The sequence below is a fragment of the Dendropsophus ebraccatus genome, chromosome 7 (genome assembly GCF_027789765.1).
Source record: "Dendropsophus ebraccatus isolate aDenEbr1 chromosome 7, aDenEbr1.pat, whole genome shotgun sequence".
NCBI classification, from domain to species: domain Eukaryota; kingdom Metazoa; phylum Chordata; class Amphibia; order Anura; family Hylidae; genus Dendropsophus; species Dendropsophus ebraccatus.
In genome coordinates, this window is record NC_091460.1 from 102,198,087 (window position 1) to 102,216,301 (window position 18,215).

The 18,215-nt window shown below is 42.5% G+C and overlaps 1 protein-coding gene across 2 annotated transcripts in view; it reads left to right on the forward strand.

The window, feature by feature from the left end:
• Positions 1-18,215, forward strand: part of FRAS1 (Fraser extracellular matrix complex subunit 1) — a 352,271-nt gene that overhangs the window by 318,414 nt on the left and 15,642 nt on the right. For both annotated transcript variants that reach the window (XM_069978024.1, XM_069978025.1), the window contains 9 exons: positions 3,996-4,143; positions 5,315-5,520; positions 8,286-8,442; positions 8,562-8,762; positions 9,909-10,096; positions 13,306-13,581; positions 14,512-14,744; positions 16,244-16,404; positions 16,653-16,867. In XM_069978024.1, the coding sequence (XP_069834125.1) occupies positions 3,996-4,143; positions 5,315-5,520; positions 8,286-8,442; positions 8,562-8,762; positions 9,909-10,096; positions 13,306-13,581; positions 14,512-14,744; positions 16,244-16,404; positions 16,653-16,867 (1,785 nt within the window). The remainder of the gene's footprint in view (positions 1-3,995; positions 4,144-5,314; positions 5,521-8,285; positions 8,443-8,561; positions 8,763-9,908; positions 10,097-13,305; positions 13,582-14,511; positions 14,745-16,243; positions 16,405-16,652; positions 16,868-18,215) is intronic.

Sequence of the window (18,215 nt, forward strand, 5' to 3'; positions counted from 1 at the left end):
TGTGTGGCGGGGAGATGTGAGCTCAGCAGCCTATCTGCGCCATGGAGGCCGGAGCTGTCCCGATCCATATATAAGGCGCACTGGACTATAAGGCGCACTTACAATTTCTTAGAAAATCATAGTATTTTAAGTGCGCCTTATAGTCCGAAAAATACGGTAATAAAAAATACCATCCCATAATAAAAGTTTAACTTGCCCCATTTTCCATTGTATAAATAATAAAAATAAGCCTATTTGGGATCATCGCGTGTGGAATCGCCCAAACTATTAAATTATGGAATTCCTGATCTCAAAATTGCAGATTTTTGGTCACATCAAATCCAGAAAAAATGTAATAAAAAATTAGCAAAAAGCTGTCTTGTTGTGGTTGTCGGATTGGCACAGAGAGACCAATCAGTAGGTCGTCCTGGAGATGCAGCTAACACACCCTGATCTTAATATAAGTCCCTGGATTATGTGTAACAGTAGACCAACTGAGATGCAGCATTCTGTGCTCTCTAGACCTGGGAAGAGATTGTCAAAAAATGTTTTCACCTGCTATGACAGAGAATAAATTTATTGTATGGTCTAAGGCAGAAGATATCAGATTCCATCACGTTCTCAAGGGCTCTCCCCTACCCTCGTTGGAGACTTTACATCAGTGACACTGTTGGGCTGGGAGGGGTATGATGATACACATATGGTGGAAACCATTTTGGCAGAATATTTTTCTTGCCTATTAGGCATTCTCGGTCATTTCTTTGGCACATTTGCCTATTGCTGTACTTTTACCGACTTGAGGAACATTGATAACATGTCAGTTTTACCATAGAGTGAACAAAAACCATTCTGCACGTAATAAACCATCATTTTGTGAGAAGGTTTGTGAAGGCCTCTAGAGACGTTCTTCATTCTTTATTATAGCACTGTGCCAGGATTAATTATACTGTCCATAATCCTCTTTATTATTCCAATTAATATGCTGTTGAACGGGTCAGCAATAAACTGGGCCTGTTAGAAAATGAGCAGGTTTCTGTTTGTGCTCTTGAATTTGGCGTTAATACTGTTTAATGGCTACAATTATATAGCCTAGTGATACTATGCATAATGCGAGTTCATAATGGTATGAAAGCATGTTAATGAGCAGAGTATCATGGAAATAGCTAAGAAATTTCTCAGTCAGTTAACATCTATGAAGTGCCCATCTGTCAGTGTTTATCTACAATTCAACAACCTTTATTGTAAGGGTGAATTCACACAGATTTCTCTAACTAAAAACTGTTCCAGTCATCTGGATAGATATTTCTTCCCATGAATTTCTGCAATCCCTATGTAGATCAGTGAGAGAGTTGCGGAAATTGATGATCAAATCTGCTGCTTGTAAGTTGACTGTTTCATTTTTAGTTTTCTGCTTCTTTTTCCTCATGATTCTGTGTCTCTCAGATAGTGTCACCGCCTAATTAAAGTAGTAATCAGCCCCTAAATAATACACCTTTGGCTAGATTCACACAGGATGGATTCACGAGTACGCAGAGAAATCTGCTGCGGATACCAAACTGTAATTTTCAATAAGATTTTTTTCGGAGAGCGTAAGTCCCGGTCGGGGGGGGGGGGGGGGGTTAAGAAGGCCGGCATTTACATACTCTAAGTGGGATGGCATTGACAATGAGTATATAACCTCATTGAAAATGACAGTTTGGTATCCGCTGCGGATCCATCCTGTCTAGCATAACACATGCTTGTGAATTGTGAAGTGGTAAGGGTCCTTTTACACCACCCGATATGCGGCCATTAAAGGACGTCAACCAGCGCCGATCAATTAGATTGGTGCTCGTTTGCAATGCTTTTACACGGCACAATAATCAAACGTCCAGGCCTCACAAACGAACCTTGTATCATTTGTGCCACCAAGGACACTGTATACAAAAAAAAACAATGGGCATAGTTCACCATTTTGATTCAACTTTATTATCATAAAAAATCAAACAGAATTGACAGCACAGATATGAAAATATGCGTCAGTTTCCAGATCTTACATGCAGTATATACATACCTAGTGTGCTGCTGTGTGATCCGGCATTTCACTCTCCGCCTCCCCCATCCTGCTTTCTGGTAGTTGCCTGAAAATACTGCTGGTGGCCAGGGAGCAGGATGGCAGAGCTGTGGGGTGAGATGCCAGATCAAGCAGCAGTGCACTAGGTATGTGTACACTGCTTGTGTGATCTGGAAACTGACAGTATAGAAATGCTATGAGCTGCACATCCCCTGTTTACATAGGAACATGTGTGGCCGATAGCAATAAATTTTACAGGAATCAGCCAAGGATTGGGTGTTTTCCCGCTCCTCAGCTGATCACTATATAACTTTTACTTTATCTGCCAAAATAACTTTTCTAGCAACACTCCTGGACAATAATCGGCTCAAGTAAAAGGGCCTAAATTTAGTGCAGTAAGTTGTTATCATAATCGTCTGCTTGGAGGTTACGTAGGACTTTGGTAACTCAGTCACCCCTTTTCAAGAACACAGAGCCTTTCTGCTTCCTTCTCCTCCCTCCCATTTTGTCACTTAAGACCTGAACTGATAGCTGTCAGTCCTGCAATGAGGTCGGAACTTGAAGCTGTAATACAGATGTAAAAGAATTACATCAAATTTTATGGTCAGAATTTAGCATCAGCATTTAGGAGCCAAAACAAGAAATGGATCTGAAAGATGTCAGAGGTACCAATCTTTGCAGTATACTTTTTCTCAGTTAAAGGGGTTATCCAGGCTTAGAAAAACATAACTGCTTTGTTCTAGAAACAGCACCACTCTTGTCCTCAGTTTGGGTGCGATATTGGAGCTCAACTGTAATACCATTTGCAACCTGGGACAGGGATGGCGCTGTTTTTGCAAGAAGGTAGCTGCGTTTTTTCGAACCGTGGATAAACCCCTATATGTTCCTTTATTGGCTTTGACTTACAAGTCCGGATCCAAAATACTGCAGTGTGAAGGTGTCCCAAGGCTGTACATATCTTTAAAGAACCCGCTAACGATGGCTTTCTGTTCGTGGCCAGCGGAGGTGGTCTGGAAGAATAAAAAAGTTGATGCGCAGTTTTGGCCTCCTGTCTGTCTCTGGTGGCCCTAAACTGGTTGGAGGGGGCCAGGTAGCCAGAAATGCACATTAAGGCTGGGTTCACACTACGTATATTTCAGGCAGTATTTGGTCCTCAAGTCAGGTCCTCATAGCAACCAAAACCAGGAGTGGATTGAAAACACAGAAAGGCTCTGTCCACACAATGTTGAAATTGAGTGGATGGCCGCCATATAACAGTAAATAACTTCCATTATTTCAATATAACAGCCGTTGTTTTAAAATAACAGCAAATATTTGCCATTAAATGGCAGCCATCCACTCAATTACAACATTATGTGAACATAGCCTTTCTGTACTTTCAATCCACTCCTTGTTTTGGTTGCTATACAGCCTCAAAAATACAGCCTCAAATATACGTAGTGTGAACCCAGCCTAAAACTGTAAGGTGCAGATGCATCAAGGTCTGCGCCTATCAAAAACCGGCAAAAAGTCACATAATTTTGCACAAAGACCCCTCGAGGTGCAAAAAAAAAATGCCTATTCATGCATCTGCCCCTAGGTGGATATATGTGAGCAGAAACCAATGTGTATGTAGAATAGTTTGACAACATCATGATATCCCCTGCCACTCTGTCATATCATAATGCTTTTACATAAATAAGGTATAATTGTTATCTGAGCTGCTGTAACAAATGCAGGACATATTTTATAGTGTATACAGATACTATTTTTTTAACATTTAATTGTACCCTGTCACTTCTTTTATTTCTAGTATACCTGTGATAAATGCCACTCATAAATGCTTTTTGTAAGTTTAGTCATGTGAGTAATGTCTTGCAGGCTTTTATTTTATCCTTTATATATATCTAAGCACCATAAGCTACCTTCATATAAGAAATAAACAAGATGTACTGCCTAACAGAGTCTCCTTTTTACGTTGCAGCACTGTACACTGTCTATACTTGATGACACGCAGCACCCAGTTATTGAAGGGCTGGAGACGTTTGTGGTGTTCCTCAGCTCAGCACAAGGGGCTGAACTCGCAAAACCATTTCAGGCCACAGTTACTATCAATGATACCTATCAGGATGGTAAGATAAGCTTTGCTGACTGTGCAAGTTTATGAGACCAGTTTGTGCACACAGTAACTTTTTATGTTTCAATGAGACTGGACCTGTGCATATAAGTGATTCTAATTGTACACTTTGGTGTCTGCCTGTGCAAACCTGATGTATCAGGTTAGCGAGCACTGATCTGCTAGATCAGCGCTCACTTACAGATCCTATTACATGGCTCGATAATCATGCAGCAAGGGCTGTATATATCTCAGTAGTGATGTACGTGCAGCCCTTGCTTTATATAGTAAATAATAAGGTTATACTTACCTCTCCAGGCTCCCATTGTCTAGCTGCCTATTCCCTTCTCAATGCAGCTGCTCCTGAAGCCATCTCTGAAGTGACAGTGATTGGCTAAGTGTCTTGTCACTTCAGAGATGTCTTCAGAAGCTTCATCATAGGCTGCAGTGAGTGGGGAAAAGACAGCAGGCCCCTGAGGAGCGTGGATAGGTAAGTATAACTTACTATTATAGTATTATTATAGTATTACTGTATATTATATAGTATTATTTTCTTTACACTATCATCAGCTGTCGGCTGGGCATCATTATAGCATGTAGCAATGTGTGATCGGTGGCTGATGAACTTTAAAAATTTAGAAGGACAAATTTAGAAGGATCAGCGGTGATTGGTTCCTTGGCTGATCGTTGCCTTTATTACACGGATCATATCTGCCAGAATTACTCCCTGTAATAGGGACCTAATTTTGGGAAGATAGCAGAGATGTACCCACTATTTTATATACATATTACAATATAGAGCTTTGTTAAGTGGCAGGTTCTTTTTTAACTGGAAGATTGTAATTGCTGCTAGGATTGAGCATGTTAGCAGTCTCGTAGATATCCCAGGAAGGAAGATGTCTGATGACTACTGAAATAAATATCAGAGAACCAAATTAAATGTTGCCTTTGTATTGCATTTCTAATCTTTTTTGTGCACAGATCTTAGTCTGTAAACCACAATTTATTTCTTACGTTCCCCACGAAATAATAGCATTGCAGAAGACAAAACCTCTTTGTTCATGTAGACTTTGTTCTAGAATCTCTTCAGTGCAGACAATTGCATTCGATAAATTTGAGAAACATTTCATCTAATCTGATTTTTTTAAATATTTTACTGTTTAATATTTTTTTTGGTTGTCCTCTAGTTCCCAGCATGCAGTTTGGTAAAGACGTATTCATAGTAAAGGAGAAGGATGGATTGTTGCATGTTCCTGTCATACGTACTGGGGATTTAAATTATGAGTCTTCAGTGTGTTGCTACACACAGTCTCAATCCGCTCAAGTGATGGATGACTTTGAAGAAAGAAGAAATTCAGATGCTTTCCGTGTTATATTTTTGAAGGGGGAAAAGGTATTTAGATTCATGTTAAGATGTACCTGTTGCAATAAAAAAAAAATCTAATGGGGTTGTGAACACAAGCAGTTTTGTGATATACACACTTTATTTTATACATACACTTTATGTTATTCATATAGCCAAACTGTGCTACATGCTCCCTCTGTGCGGATATTTGGTCTTTTCTCTGTTAACAAAAGAGACCAAACACAGGAAGTCCCAGTCCTTTGCGCACTCACACAAGGAAATACACCTGTTCATCATGCAGGTTGTAGATCAACTGAGGGCAATTAACAGACTAATCATATTAACTTTTGCTAATCAGCTTACCAGGAGACAATGCTCTGTTATGTAACAATTCAGTCAGTATAATGTCACTGTGTGGTTACAGAGGTTTTGGTGCTGTGTAACAGGAGAGCTGACCATACAATGTGAGCACCCCCAGGATTCTCTGCTACTAAATGGATGCGCAGCAGCTGTACACATGCTCGGTGAAGACTTGTCCTGCTCCTTGTACGCTTAGGAATGGCTGTCAATACCAAGCCATGTTTATGAGCGTGCAAAGGACTGGGTCTTCTTGTGTTTGGTCTCTTTTTCCGAACAGAGAAAAGACCATATATACACATGGAAGGAGTTTGGCAGTTTGGCAGAAAGGGAGACACCAAGGGCCACATGTATCATCCGGCGAATGGATGATTTTCAGCGGAAAGTGCCGATTTGCGTCTTTTTTTAAGCAAAAATGGCGGATTTGCGAATAAAATATTCGCAAATCGGCACTTTCCGCCGAGTACGCCAGGGGGCGGAAAAGGGGCGGAGAGTGGGTGGAACGGAGGGTGCGGACTCAGAGTCCGCGCGATTTATCATCCGTTCCGCCAAAATGTACGCCGAAAACCTACTCCAGTCCTCAGCTGGCGTAGGTTTTCGGCAGTGCGCAACGGCGCGCACGGGATTTATGTAGAGGCAGTCCGCCTCTACATAAATCTCTGTAGCGCCGGAGCTGCGGGGGCATTTTTACGTCCGGCGTAAAAAACGCCGGACTTAATAAATGCCTCCCCAAGTGTCCATATGTGTAACAATGATTGAAACACAGAAACCGCAAAGAATAAATTAAGAGAATAAGAAATAAACAGTATATTGCAAAACTGCTTGGTATCACAACCCCCTGTTGATTTCTCGAAAACAAATTGAGACAGTGCCTCTTTAAAGAATTTTCAAATGTGGTAACTTCTGGACAGCTTCTCTAATGTCCTCTATGGTGACATACTGTATTCATTAAGACTAGTACAAATAAGACCAGTCTAATTGCCAAAACCAACCAATTGGGTAAACTCTTCTATTTTTCTAGGGTAGGCTGAAAAAAAAAATTAAAGTGGTAAGTAATTAGGAGGAAAAAGTAGCAGCTTGTGTAGTGTTAGGCTATGTTCACACAACATATGTTTTGTATAAATCACGGCCATTGTTGCAACAACAGCTGTGATTTATACAAAACATGCGTTGTATGTGAATGAATGGAATCCCAGCCAGAGTGTATACACATGATATAAGCTTCAGCCGCAATTCTATCCGGCCACACAAAAAACTGACATGTCAGTTTTCTGCAGCTGCTCTTCATTGAATAGCGGCTGCAGAGAACCTGTCAGTTTACACAATGGAGTTTGCGGCTTCGGATGCACTCTCCATTGTGTGCAACGGTGAATTGGGATGCCGGCGCATGCGGATGCGCCCGAATCCGGTACTGCAGTACCGGCCAGGATGATCTTCAGTAACACCGGCCGTTCTGTGACCCCGCCGCTCTCATACCATGTGTGAACATAGCCTAATAGTAGACTGTCACTGACAGATCTCTGTTCCCTTTCAGTGGAAATTATTAGTTTCTTTACAAGCATTTTGCAACCAAGGTGGAAATTTGCAGAAATCCTGATTCCAGCTCATGATAATTTAATCTCAAAGGTATTGTAGTATATGCAGGCAACTATATGCAAGGACCCACTTTTTTACATCTTAAGGCTGGGTTCACACTATGTATATTTGAGGCTGTATTTGGTCCTCATGTCAGGTCCTCATAGCAACGAAAACCAGGAGTGGATTGAAAACACAGAAAGGCTCTGTTCACATAATGTTGTAATTGAGTGGATGGCCGCCATATAACGGTAAATAACAGCCATTATTTCAATATAACAGCCGTTGTTTTAAAATAACAGCAAATATTTGCCATTAAATGACGGCCATCCACTCAATTACAACATTATGTGAACAGAGCCTTTCTGTGTTTTCAATCCACTCCTGGTTTTGGTTGCTATACAGCCTCAAACATACAGCCTCAAATATATGTAGTGTGAACCTAGCCTAAACCTGAGCAGACCAAATGCTGTGAAGTGCAATGTGTTGTGTCAGGTGGTCCAAAACGCATTCTTGTTTTACTGTATTACTGAAACAAGCAATTTTAAAGAGAGTCCACTATTTTATGTCTGTATCTGCTAACAGCCAATACTGGCTTATCATACTGGCTACAGGTAAATTCTCTGATATAGTAAAATGGGCAATCAGATGTTATATTAGAGCCTGTAAGCCCACTGTAACTTTTTCCCTGTTTTGGTGATGAAGCTTGGGAAAGCCTCTTTGACTCTGCATCAGAGAATAAAAGCATCTTCTATATTATAGAAGCACAGATAGGAATAAAGCACCATGTGTACTAATAAATGTCTATAAAGCAGTATCAAAAAATTGGATTCCCTTTAACATACAAGAGCCTGAAATGGACCTTTATCTCCCTTTGACAGCTGAAAAACTGCACAGTCTTCATCAATGACGACTCAGTGTTTGAACCTGAAGAGCAGTTCCAGGTGCACCTAAGCAATCCCCTTGGCAATCATTGGAGTGGAGCAAGAATTGGGAAAATAGACATGGCTACCATTGCCATTTCTAATGACGAGGACGGTAAGTGCTGTTGTTACCGTCACCAGCAAACATATTTCAGCATGATGTATTGTGCATGTAAATATAGCTAGCTATGTATAACTATCCACGTGAGAAAATAATAATATTTTATATTACAGCACCCACTATTGAATTTGAGGAGTCTACTTATCAAATTAGAGAGCCCCAGGAACCAGATGGAGTAGCCATTTTAAACATAAAAGTAATAAGAAGAGGAGACCAGAACAGGACATCAAAAGTCCGCTGTAGTACACGAGATGGATCTGCCCAGTCAGGAGTAGACTACTACCCAAAAAGCACAGTTCTTAAATTTAGCCCTGGTAAGTAATTTTTATACAACAGATGATTACTAAATGGTGTTTCAGGTCTTTTGACATTATACTAAACACTTCTGTATTCTTCACTTCATTCATTCTCTATGAAGCTGCCTCCAAGAGTCTTTAATTTAAAAGAAATATCAAACATTGGCTGCTGTTCTAATATATGATTTATTAATGTGTGGGGCAGTGTTTAGAGTTTAATTTTCTAACCCTTTTTTAAGATTCAATAAGTTTTTATTAAAGAATTTGCAAGATAAAACAGACATACAAAAGTACATGCTTTCAGCAGATAGTATGATAAAGGGTAAACATATGTAAGAGAATCAAGCCGTCCTGTCTTCACGACTAATATACTGTATACGAAATAAGAGACTCTCTATAGGCACTCAATGGGTCGATTTCGTCTTTGCATATTTTAAACAACATTGAGGAGTGGACAAACACATCTACCTACACAAAACACGCAGGGAAGGGGAAGGGTGTAAGAAGGAGAGAAAAGCTTGAGTACCCAAGGGAGGGAGGAAAAGATGAGGGGAGTTGAGTTGCTGCCTGAACATGTACTGTTATATCTCCAAGTGTCAGCTAGAGAAAGTAGGGATAAAGAGTCTAGAGAGACGGAAAAGGGATTAGAAAAGAGGGAAAAAGGTGTGGGAGCCACCACCGTCCAGCTGCCCAGGATGCCCAATCCAGGAATTTACGTACCTCCAAAGGAGTTATCTCCAGCCAGCCATCTAGCCATCTCTTGGGAGGACTGAAACATAATCCAAATCCTCCATTTGGTGGAGAATTTCTTGCTCATATTGTGCTCGTCCGCCCTTATCTCCTCCATTCGAATCAAGGCTCCAAATGCTTTAGCCCACATGATTCTAGAGGGGAGGAGTGGTTGATCTCCACAGTGTTGGTATTATTTGCCAGGTTGCTAAGAGGAAGAAGCCTAGTAAGCAAAATAGAAAGAAGAGCCATTTCTGGTGTCAAAGTCAGGTTTTGGGAAGTGACCGCATTGTACAGGACCTGAACACCCTGCCACAAAGAATGTACAGGCAAGCCCACCAAATGTGGAGCATAGAGCCCTCTAACCCTTCTTTATATGAAAAATAAAAATAAATTATAAATCCGCTTTTTATTTTTCTTCACTGCTGTTTGCAGGAGTTGATCACCTCCTTTTTAAGGTAGAAATTCTGTCAAATGAGGACAGAGAGTGGCATGAGTCCTTTTCATTGGTTCTTGGCCCTGATGACCCTGTTGAAGCTGTGCTCGGAGATATAACCACTGCAACAGTGACTATTCTGGACCAGGAGGCGGCAGGAAGTCTTATATTACCATCACCACCTACAGTAAGTTAAATATCATTTCTTTTTATTGTTTTTGTGTTCCCTTCTGCATTTGGAGAAACACTTTCATTTCAACATACAAGTAGGCTTTACTAAACCAAATAATTCTGAATATTAGACATCTATGCTTAAAGCGACTCCGTACCCACAATCTGACCCCCCCCAAACCACTTGTACCTTCAGATAGCTGCTTTGAATCCAAGATCTGTCCTGGGGTCCGCTCGGCAGGGGATGCAGTTATAGTGATAAAAACGACTTTTAATCCGGCAGCGCTGTGTCTAACAGCCGGGGCTTACATTTGTATATGCATTAGGCTGGCACAACCTCTCTGTCCTTCCTCCCCACCCTCCTCATCATTAGGAATACTCCAGGCAGATTGCTTCCTATTCCCCACCTGTGGCAGCCTGGCACATGGGCTGGATCGTTAATACACCTGTGCAAAGCTCAAACAGCAGTAAATGTTCCTGGATCATTCCTAATAATGAGGAGGGTGGGGAGGAAGGACATAGAGGTGGTGCCAGCCTAATGCATATACAAATGTAAGCCCCAGCCGTTAGACACAGCGCTGCCGGATTAAAAGTTGTTTTTATGACAATAACTGCATCCCCTGCCGAACGGACCCCAGGACAGATCTTGGATTAAAAGCAGCTATCTGAAGGTACAAGTGGTTTGGGGGGGACAGATTGTGGGTACAGAGTCGCTTTAACTATAAACTACTTAGTGTTGGTACTTCAGTCATGGGAGCTTGATAAAGGTGTTAAACAGCCCAGATTTATCAGAGAACTCTGTATAGCTTAAAGGGCTTAACCAGGAATAGCAAAAAACAGCTGCTTACTTGCAAAAACAGCGCCACCTCTGTTCCCAGGTTGTGTTTGTTATTAAAATTCAGACCTATTCACTTCAATGGAACTTAGCTGCAAAACCACACCCAGAGTGAGGACAAAAGGGGTTTGTTTCTACAGTTAGTGATGCTTACACCATGTCATGTCCTCAACTAAAAATTGCAATCCTTCTTCCTATTCTGTCTACCCCACCATTTTTCAGATCTGACTACTCTTTGGACAGCTGTGGTAAACTAGGTATGTTCCTTCCCTTCATTGGGTCCTTTCTAGAGATGAACGAACTTGCTGAAAGTACAGGTTTGCACAAACCCAAACAACCAGCATTGAAACCTACTGCCTGAGAAGGTGGGATGCATCCATGTTCTCCCAGCAGTCATTGGGCTGCATCCATCTTCTACAGGCAGCAGAATTAAAATGGGTTTGTCCAAACTTTAGCTATGTTCACTCATATCTAGTCCCTAGCCTGCTAGTCCCTATCTAGTCCCTAAAGGCTGGTAAAAATCTCAGACTGAGAAATAAGTACTGCTTTATTTCAGTTTAATCATGTTTAAAGGGTTACTCTGGTAAAAATTTTTCTTTCAAATCCACTGCTTTTCTATGAAGATTGGTGTCATGGACAAAGGTGGCAGCAGAGAGCACTGTGTCAGACTGGAAACAATACACTGCTTCCTGCAGGACATACAGCAGCTGATAAGTACTGGAACACTGGGGATTTTTAAATAGAAGCAATGTACAAATCTATATAAAGTATTTTCCTGCGTATAAGACTAGTTTTTAACCCAGGAAAATCTTCTCAAAAGTCAGGGGTCGTCCTATACACCGGTTGTCATCTTATAAAGGCAGGTGCTGAAAAACTTTGGAACCGAACTGGAGAATCTGCATTTGCCACATTGGGGGAGCTCAAAAACAGCCGCAGCTGCCGCTTGAAGGGCAGAGCAAGCTGCAGGTGTCCGGGGTATGGAAAAAAGATACGATAGAGAGGCAGCAGTCTGAACTGTATATAAAGCCTTGAAATGAGATCTCTTAAAGGGAACCAATCACCCAGAAAATCAATGTAAAGACAAGGATATGTGCTGATAGATCACCCAGCACACTTCCCAAATATGCCCCTGTAACCTCTGTGCCCCCCTCAATTAGACAGTAATCTTACTTTGTTCAGGTCACGCGCTGTATGTAAATTTTTGCTAAGTAGTCCTGGTGGGCGTATGTAGTCCTGGTGGGCGTATGTAGTCACGGTCCGGGGGCGTATCTAGTCACGGTCCGGGGGCGTATGTAGTCACGGTCCGGGGCTGTAATCACGCCCAGAGGGGCGTGATTCGGAGGCTTGCGGTCCAGTGACGTCATCCGGCGGCTTGCGTTCCGCGTCGCGGCCGCGCTGACGTGTTCGGGAACCCGCGCATGCGCAGTACGGCGGGAGACGACGCTGACGTACTGCGCATGCGCGGCCGCGACGCGGAACGCAAGCCGCCGGATGACGTCACTGGACCGCAAGCCTCCGAATCACGCCCCTCTGGGCGTGATTACAGCCCCGGACCGTGACTACATACGCCCCCGGACCGTGACTAGATACGCCCCCGGACCGTGACTACATACGCCCACCAGGACTACATACGCCCACCAGGACTACTTGGCAAAAATTTACATACAGCGCGTGACCTGAACAAAGTAAGATTACTGTCTAATTGAGGGGGGCACAGAGGTTACAGGGGCATATTTGGGAAGTGTGCTGGGTGATCTATCAGCACATATCCTTGTCTTTACATTGATTTTCTGGGTGATTGGTTCCCTTTAAGGAGCTGTCTCTCTGGCTGTGTACCCATGTTTACATCCTGCATAGATTTGCCTTGCTTGTAACTTGATCCCTGGGATAGCTACAGGACAGGACTGAGCTTAGTGGAAGACAGTTCAGCAGGAAGGGGGAGGCGAGATGCAGTACCTGTTTAATGACTTCATGTCATAGAGCATGGACCAAGGCACATGCCCACCAGATGTGAAGCATGGTTCCTGGAGCAGGTGTGCAACCCCAGAAGCTAGAGGAAACTGAAGGTTAAAAGCTATGGAGCTTGATTAAGGGTCTATACCATTGGGAAATAAGTTTTAAAATTGAGCTTTTGGAGTCTGGAGCACATTTTATGGGTAAACAGACAGCCTTTGTGTTATTGTTCAGAATCTAAATCCTGATTCAGTTCACTCTCCCAGACTCTAATAAATCCTGTTTTAGAGTCTCCCATCTGCTTGAGCAGCATTATGCTGTGCAACAGGTCCTCAAAAGGTTTTACTTTGGTGGTTAGGGATAAAGCCACAAAGTTTAAAATATCAGATCTACATTTTTATGGGAGAGCATTTTAATGTGCGTTTTTGTACTTTTAGGTTGTGTCTCTGGCTGACTATGATAATGTGGAGGAGGCTACTAAGGAGGGCACAAAGAAATCTCCATCTCCTGGTTACCCACTTGTTTGTGTCACTCCATGTGACCCACACTTTCCAAAATACTCTATAATGAAGGAACGGTGTGATGAAGCTGGCATTAACCAGTCTACTATAGTGTTTAGTTGGGAAGTGGCAGCACCCACGGATTCCAATGGGGCAAGATCTCCATTTGAAACAATAACAGATACTACCCCTTTCACTGGTGTCAATCACATGGTGAGTACTCCCTAAAATGTAAAGAATTAAAATTAAAGGATAGTATTGTACTGTGTACAGAACAGACTTCGGAGTTCACAGCATCATCGTTCATAATGATGCCGGGAGCTCTGAAACTGTTTAAATCTTTGCACAACTGTACTGACACAGTTCTGAATTTCATACACGGACTGTAATCACGGAACATGGAAATGCCCCCGGGCTGGATAAATATACCTGGTTTGGCTGCAGCTCTGTATCACAAACCATTAATCAAGTGCATCTTATATAAACCCAGCACAACCTCCACTCGGGTTTACTCACATGCAGGTAATGTTGAATCAGTTTGTCTGTAGAAATGTGGACAGTGACAAAGCTTTGCTGGCCAGCAGGTGATAAAAAGCAGAGGGAGAGGGACACAAACACACATATGGACAGACTATAACTCACTATGCATCCTCAACAGGGGTCTTCCTATTCTTCCCAATACAGTAGATGTGATGTCTTGTAAGAGAAGAATCATGTTAGATTTTAACTATCCACTCCTTTTGTTCTCAAATAAACCACCACTAGTGTTGAGCGGATGTGCTGTACTGTTAGGTGAGGCAACATTTTCCTATGGCTGTCTCCATGTTTTCTAGGACTATGGCAGCATCTAACTTCTCCAGCCGACAAGAGTCAAATGGTGAGCGTTCAGGTTCAGAAAACATTGCCCGGACCGCTCAACACTAGCCACCACCACCAGAGGAGTCCAGCAGCAGCTTATGCTTATTCTGTCCATTGCTACATACATACATACACAGTACATAAATACTTGGAGAGATCAGGAGAGATACCTGTCAGCCGTAGGAACATACATCTGCCAGCTATTGCTTTTTGTATGGTCAACTTTAAAGATCAGTCAATAGTGTTCATTGTTTTCCACCTGTTTTTCTCTTATATCTTTACCAGGTGCTGGATAGCATTTATTTCAGCAGACGTTTCCATCTACGTTGTGTTGCTAAAGCAGTAGATAAAGCTGGACATGTGGGAACACCACTGCGAAGTAATATAGTGACAATTGGAACTGATAGTGCCATATGCCACACTCCAGTGGTAGCCGGCACCGCAAGAGGCTTCCAGGCTCAATCTTTCATTGCAACTCTGAAGTATCTGGATGTTAAACACAAAGAACATCCCAACAGGTAAGTCATGTGTGATGTAAGAGGTCATGTTATACTCTGGCAGGAACCCATGTAATCTGTAATATCCAGGTTATAGTAAAAACAAAAAACATTGGGGAAAGTATTACAGAAGTGATGTTTATCAGATTATCTACCAGTAAGTTAGTTCAGAACCAGTATTCACCAGTAAATCCAACAAATCATTTGTTACAGAAATAATTTGTACCAGTAGATCCAGGGGCGGACACAGACTGCAAAGGGCTCCTGTGCAAAAAATGTGTTTGGGCCCCCCTAACCTATTTGTTTCTCCACCTTTCTGCCTTAAAGGCACACACCTGTACGCCTGGGTATCTGGTACATGTGTCCTGGTTTATCGGGAGGGCCCTACAGCACAGCACAGATGCCAGGGCCCACTAAAGGACTGTACTGCAGTATGTGCAGGCCGCAGTGTGGGACTGGGGTGCCTGTGGCCCACCAATAGAACTGATCATGGGGGCACCAAAATAAAGAACCCGTCAGAAGTGACATGCTGACCTGGTCCCATCCTGCACTGATGTATGTGTGACCACAACTCCCGGAATAATAACAACTACAACTCTCAGAATGCCTTACACTTACAAAGCTCTCATAGAATGCTGGGAGTTGTAGTTTCCGAGGGGACAACCCCTTGAGTTGTCTGCTCATTTGTACTTCAAATCTTAGCACATCCTGAGGACTTCAGACTACAGTTAATGCTGGGAGTTGTAGTGTTTGCAGCTGTTGTACTTGGAGGGTCCTGTGTGCATTGTACACTAGATTCTTTCTGGGAAATTAGAATATATAGCTCAGAGTGTGGAGGTGACCCCAGAACAGCACTAATAGGGGATAGAACACATGGGCCCTCAATCACTGTTGGGGCACAGGTTGTATACATGTACTGTATGTGGCTGCTTAGGGGGGAGTACAGGAGGCAGAGGGTCTGTCAGCAGCAGCAGTGTGCAGGAGGAGAGAGGAGAACCAGCCCTGACTGGGCACAGTATCCAGTCACTAAGTGGGCCCCACAGGAGAGTGCTTATACCACCTGGGGGGCCCACTTCAGACATGTACCATACAGACCTGACACTTAGTCTGAGCCTGGTGGGCCCCTCTATTGGCCTGGGCCCCTGAGCAGCTGAACAGGCTGCACAAGTGATATGTCCGCCTCTGAGTAGATCCTACCAATCAACCTATTAGTACAGTTTATGTAGTTATGAGTTTATCAGTAGACCCGACCAATTAATAGTAAAGAGCTATATTTACCAGTAAATCCCACAAATCAACCATTTCAGAGGTGATATTTACCAGTAGATATAAAGCAGCCATTCCGGATGTACTAGTGGGAAGAAATACACTCATGAAAACCATACAAAATGACTGTGTGTTTAATTTCCAGCATAGAAATGAAATATTTGGTTTATAAACAGCAGCATGGCCCCCTATGGATTTTTATAGAAGAGATTGCTGTGCATTGTAATCATCAGTAAATACTGTTTTCGTTTTAGGATTCATATCTCGGTGCAGATTCCACATCAGGACGGCATGCTGCCGCTTATCTCTACAATGCCACTCCACAACCTTCACTTCTTGCTTTCTGAGTCTGTCTATCGCCATCAACATGTATGCTCCAATCTTGTCACCATCCGAGATTTGAAAGGCATTTCAGGTACTGGGATTGATGATTCTATATGTGTGTATGTTTAATTGTATTCTGCATGGTTAGGTTATTTCTTGCTGGGTACAGCTACATTAGTTATTATTGTACTCAAAGCTTTCTGCCTTTGGTAGACTGAATCTAGATGATCTTGGGCAGAAGCATAGACATACGACTGTATGGTTAAAGCATGTTACATTTTACCATTATAGATAAAATATACAATTACAAATGTCTCCTTTCATTTTGTTTGGTTGCAGAAGCTGGCTTCCTGGATGAGGTGACATATGACAGCATTGCAGTTGGACCAGGTTATGATCGTCCATACCAGTTTGATCCCAATGTCAGGGAACCAAAGACAGTTCAGCTGTACAAACACCTCAACCTAAAAAGCTGCATTTGGACTTTTGATGCCTATTATGACATGACAGAACTCATTGATGTCTGCGGTGGAGCTGTGACAGCGGATTTTCAGGTGCTGAAAGTTTTATAGATTTCAAGAGTAGTTACCCGTGTGGTGGGTTAAAAGAGAAGGTGGCGCAACATGATTAAACGAGAAGCAACATGATTAATATAATTTAACAGGTGGCCCCCTGAGGGAGTTAGCAGAGCAAACGACCGGGAATCTGCCCGATTGGGAAGATTGTTAGTTTGGGCCTGCCTGCCACCTCAGTGCCCTATTGCATAAGTTAACCCCCTTTTGCTTGAAAGGTGGTGGTAAATAAGAGTAGCTGGGCTGGCGAACCCTGGACTCTTGCTAGGCTGGGGAAAGCCCCCTGGTCACTTGAGCCTCATTCAAATATTTTTAAAACAAATCTTATATCTCAGCACTGAAAAGGACTATGTAGAGAAGAAAGGTATGACTGGAATCCTGGTGAAAAGCACTATCTGTCCTTGGGTTTATTTTAAAGGGGTAATCAAGCAAAAAAAATATTTTAAATCCACTGAAGGAATGTTATATAGATTTGTAATTTACTTTTATTTAAAAATCTCAAGTCATCCAGTACTCATCAGCTGCTGTATGTCCTGCAGGAAGAGGTGTATTCTTTCCAGTCTAAAACACCTCTCTGCTGCCTCCTCTGTCCAAGGCAGGAATTGTACAGAGCAGGAAAGGATTTTTATGGCGATTTTCTACTGCTCTGTACAGTTCCTGACATGGACAGAGGCGGCAGCAGAGAGCACTGTGTCAGACTGGAAAGGATACACAATTTCCTGCAGGACATACAGCATTTGATAAGTACTGGAATTTATAAATAGAAGTAAATTACAAATCTATATAACTTTCTGACACCAGTTGATTTGAAAGAATAAAGATAGCTGAAGTACCCCTTTAACCCATTTGGCTTTGAACAGGTCTTCTTTAATGGGAAACTATCAGCAAGTTGGAAGCATCTAACTGCTGATATCTCCATACAGCGCACGGATCACTGAGGATGTTATCTTCACCCTTGCGACGTTTCCACGATATTAGCAGTTTAATCCCTGTAATAAGTTGTTCTGGTGCACTGGGGGTGGTACTACCACCTGCAGTGCACTAATCCACCCCCTGGATGGCCCACCCGCCTTTACTAATGAGTAATAAATAGAAGGGGCAGTTAAGATTGGTGCACCATGGGAAGAAGCCCTGCCTCCAGTGCACCAAAACAACTCATTAGCATAGGGATTAACATACTGTAATATTACAGAATTGGTGCTGTCAGCTCATCGTTGCCTTTTAACACTACCTTTTATCACACCAAGCGATTATCGGCTGTAACAGACGATAATTGGCCAAATACGGTTGATAATCGCTTGCTGTAATAGGGCCTTAAGTGTTGGACCGG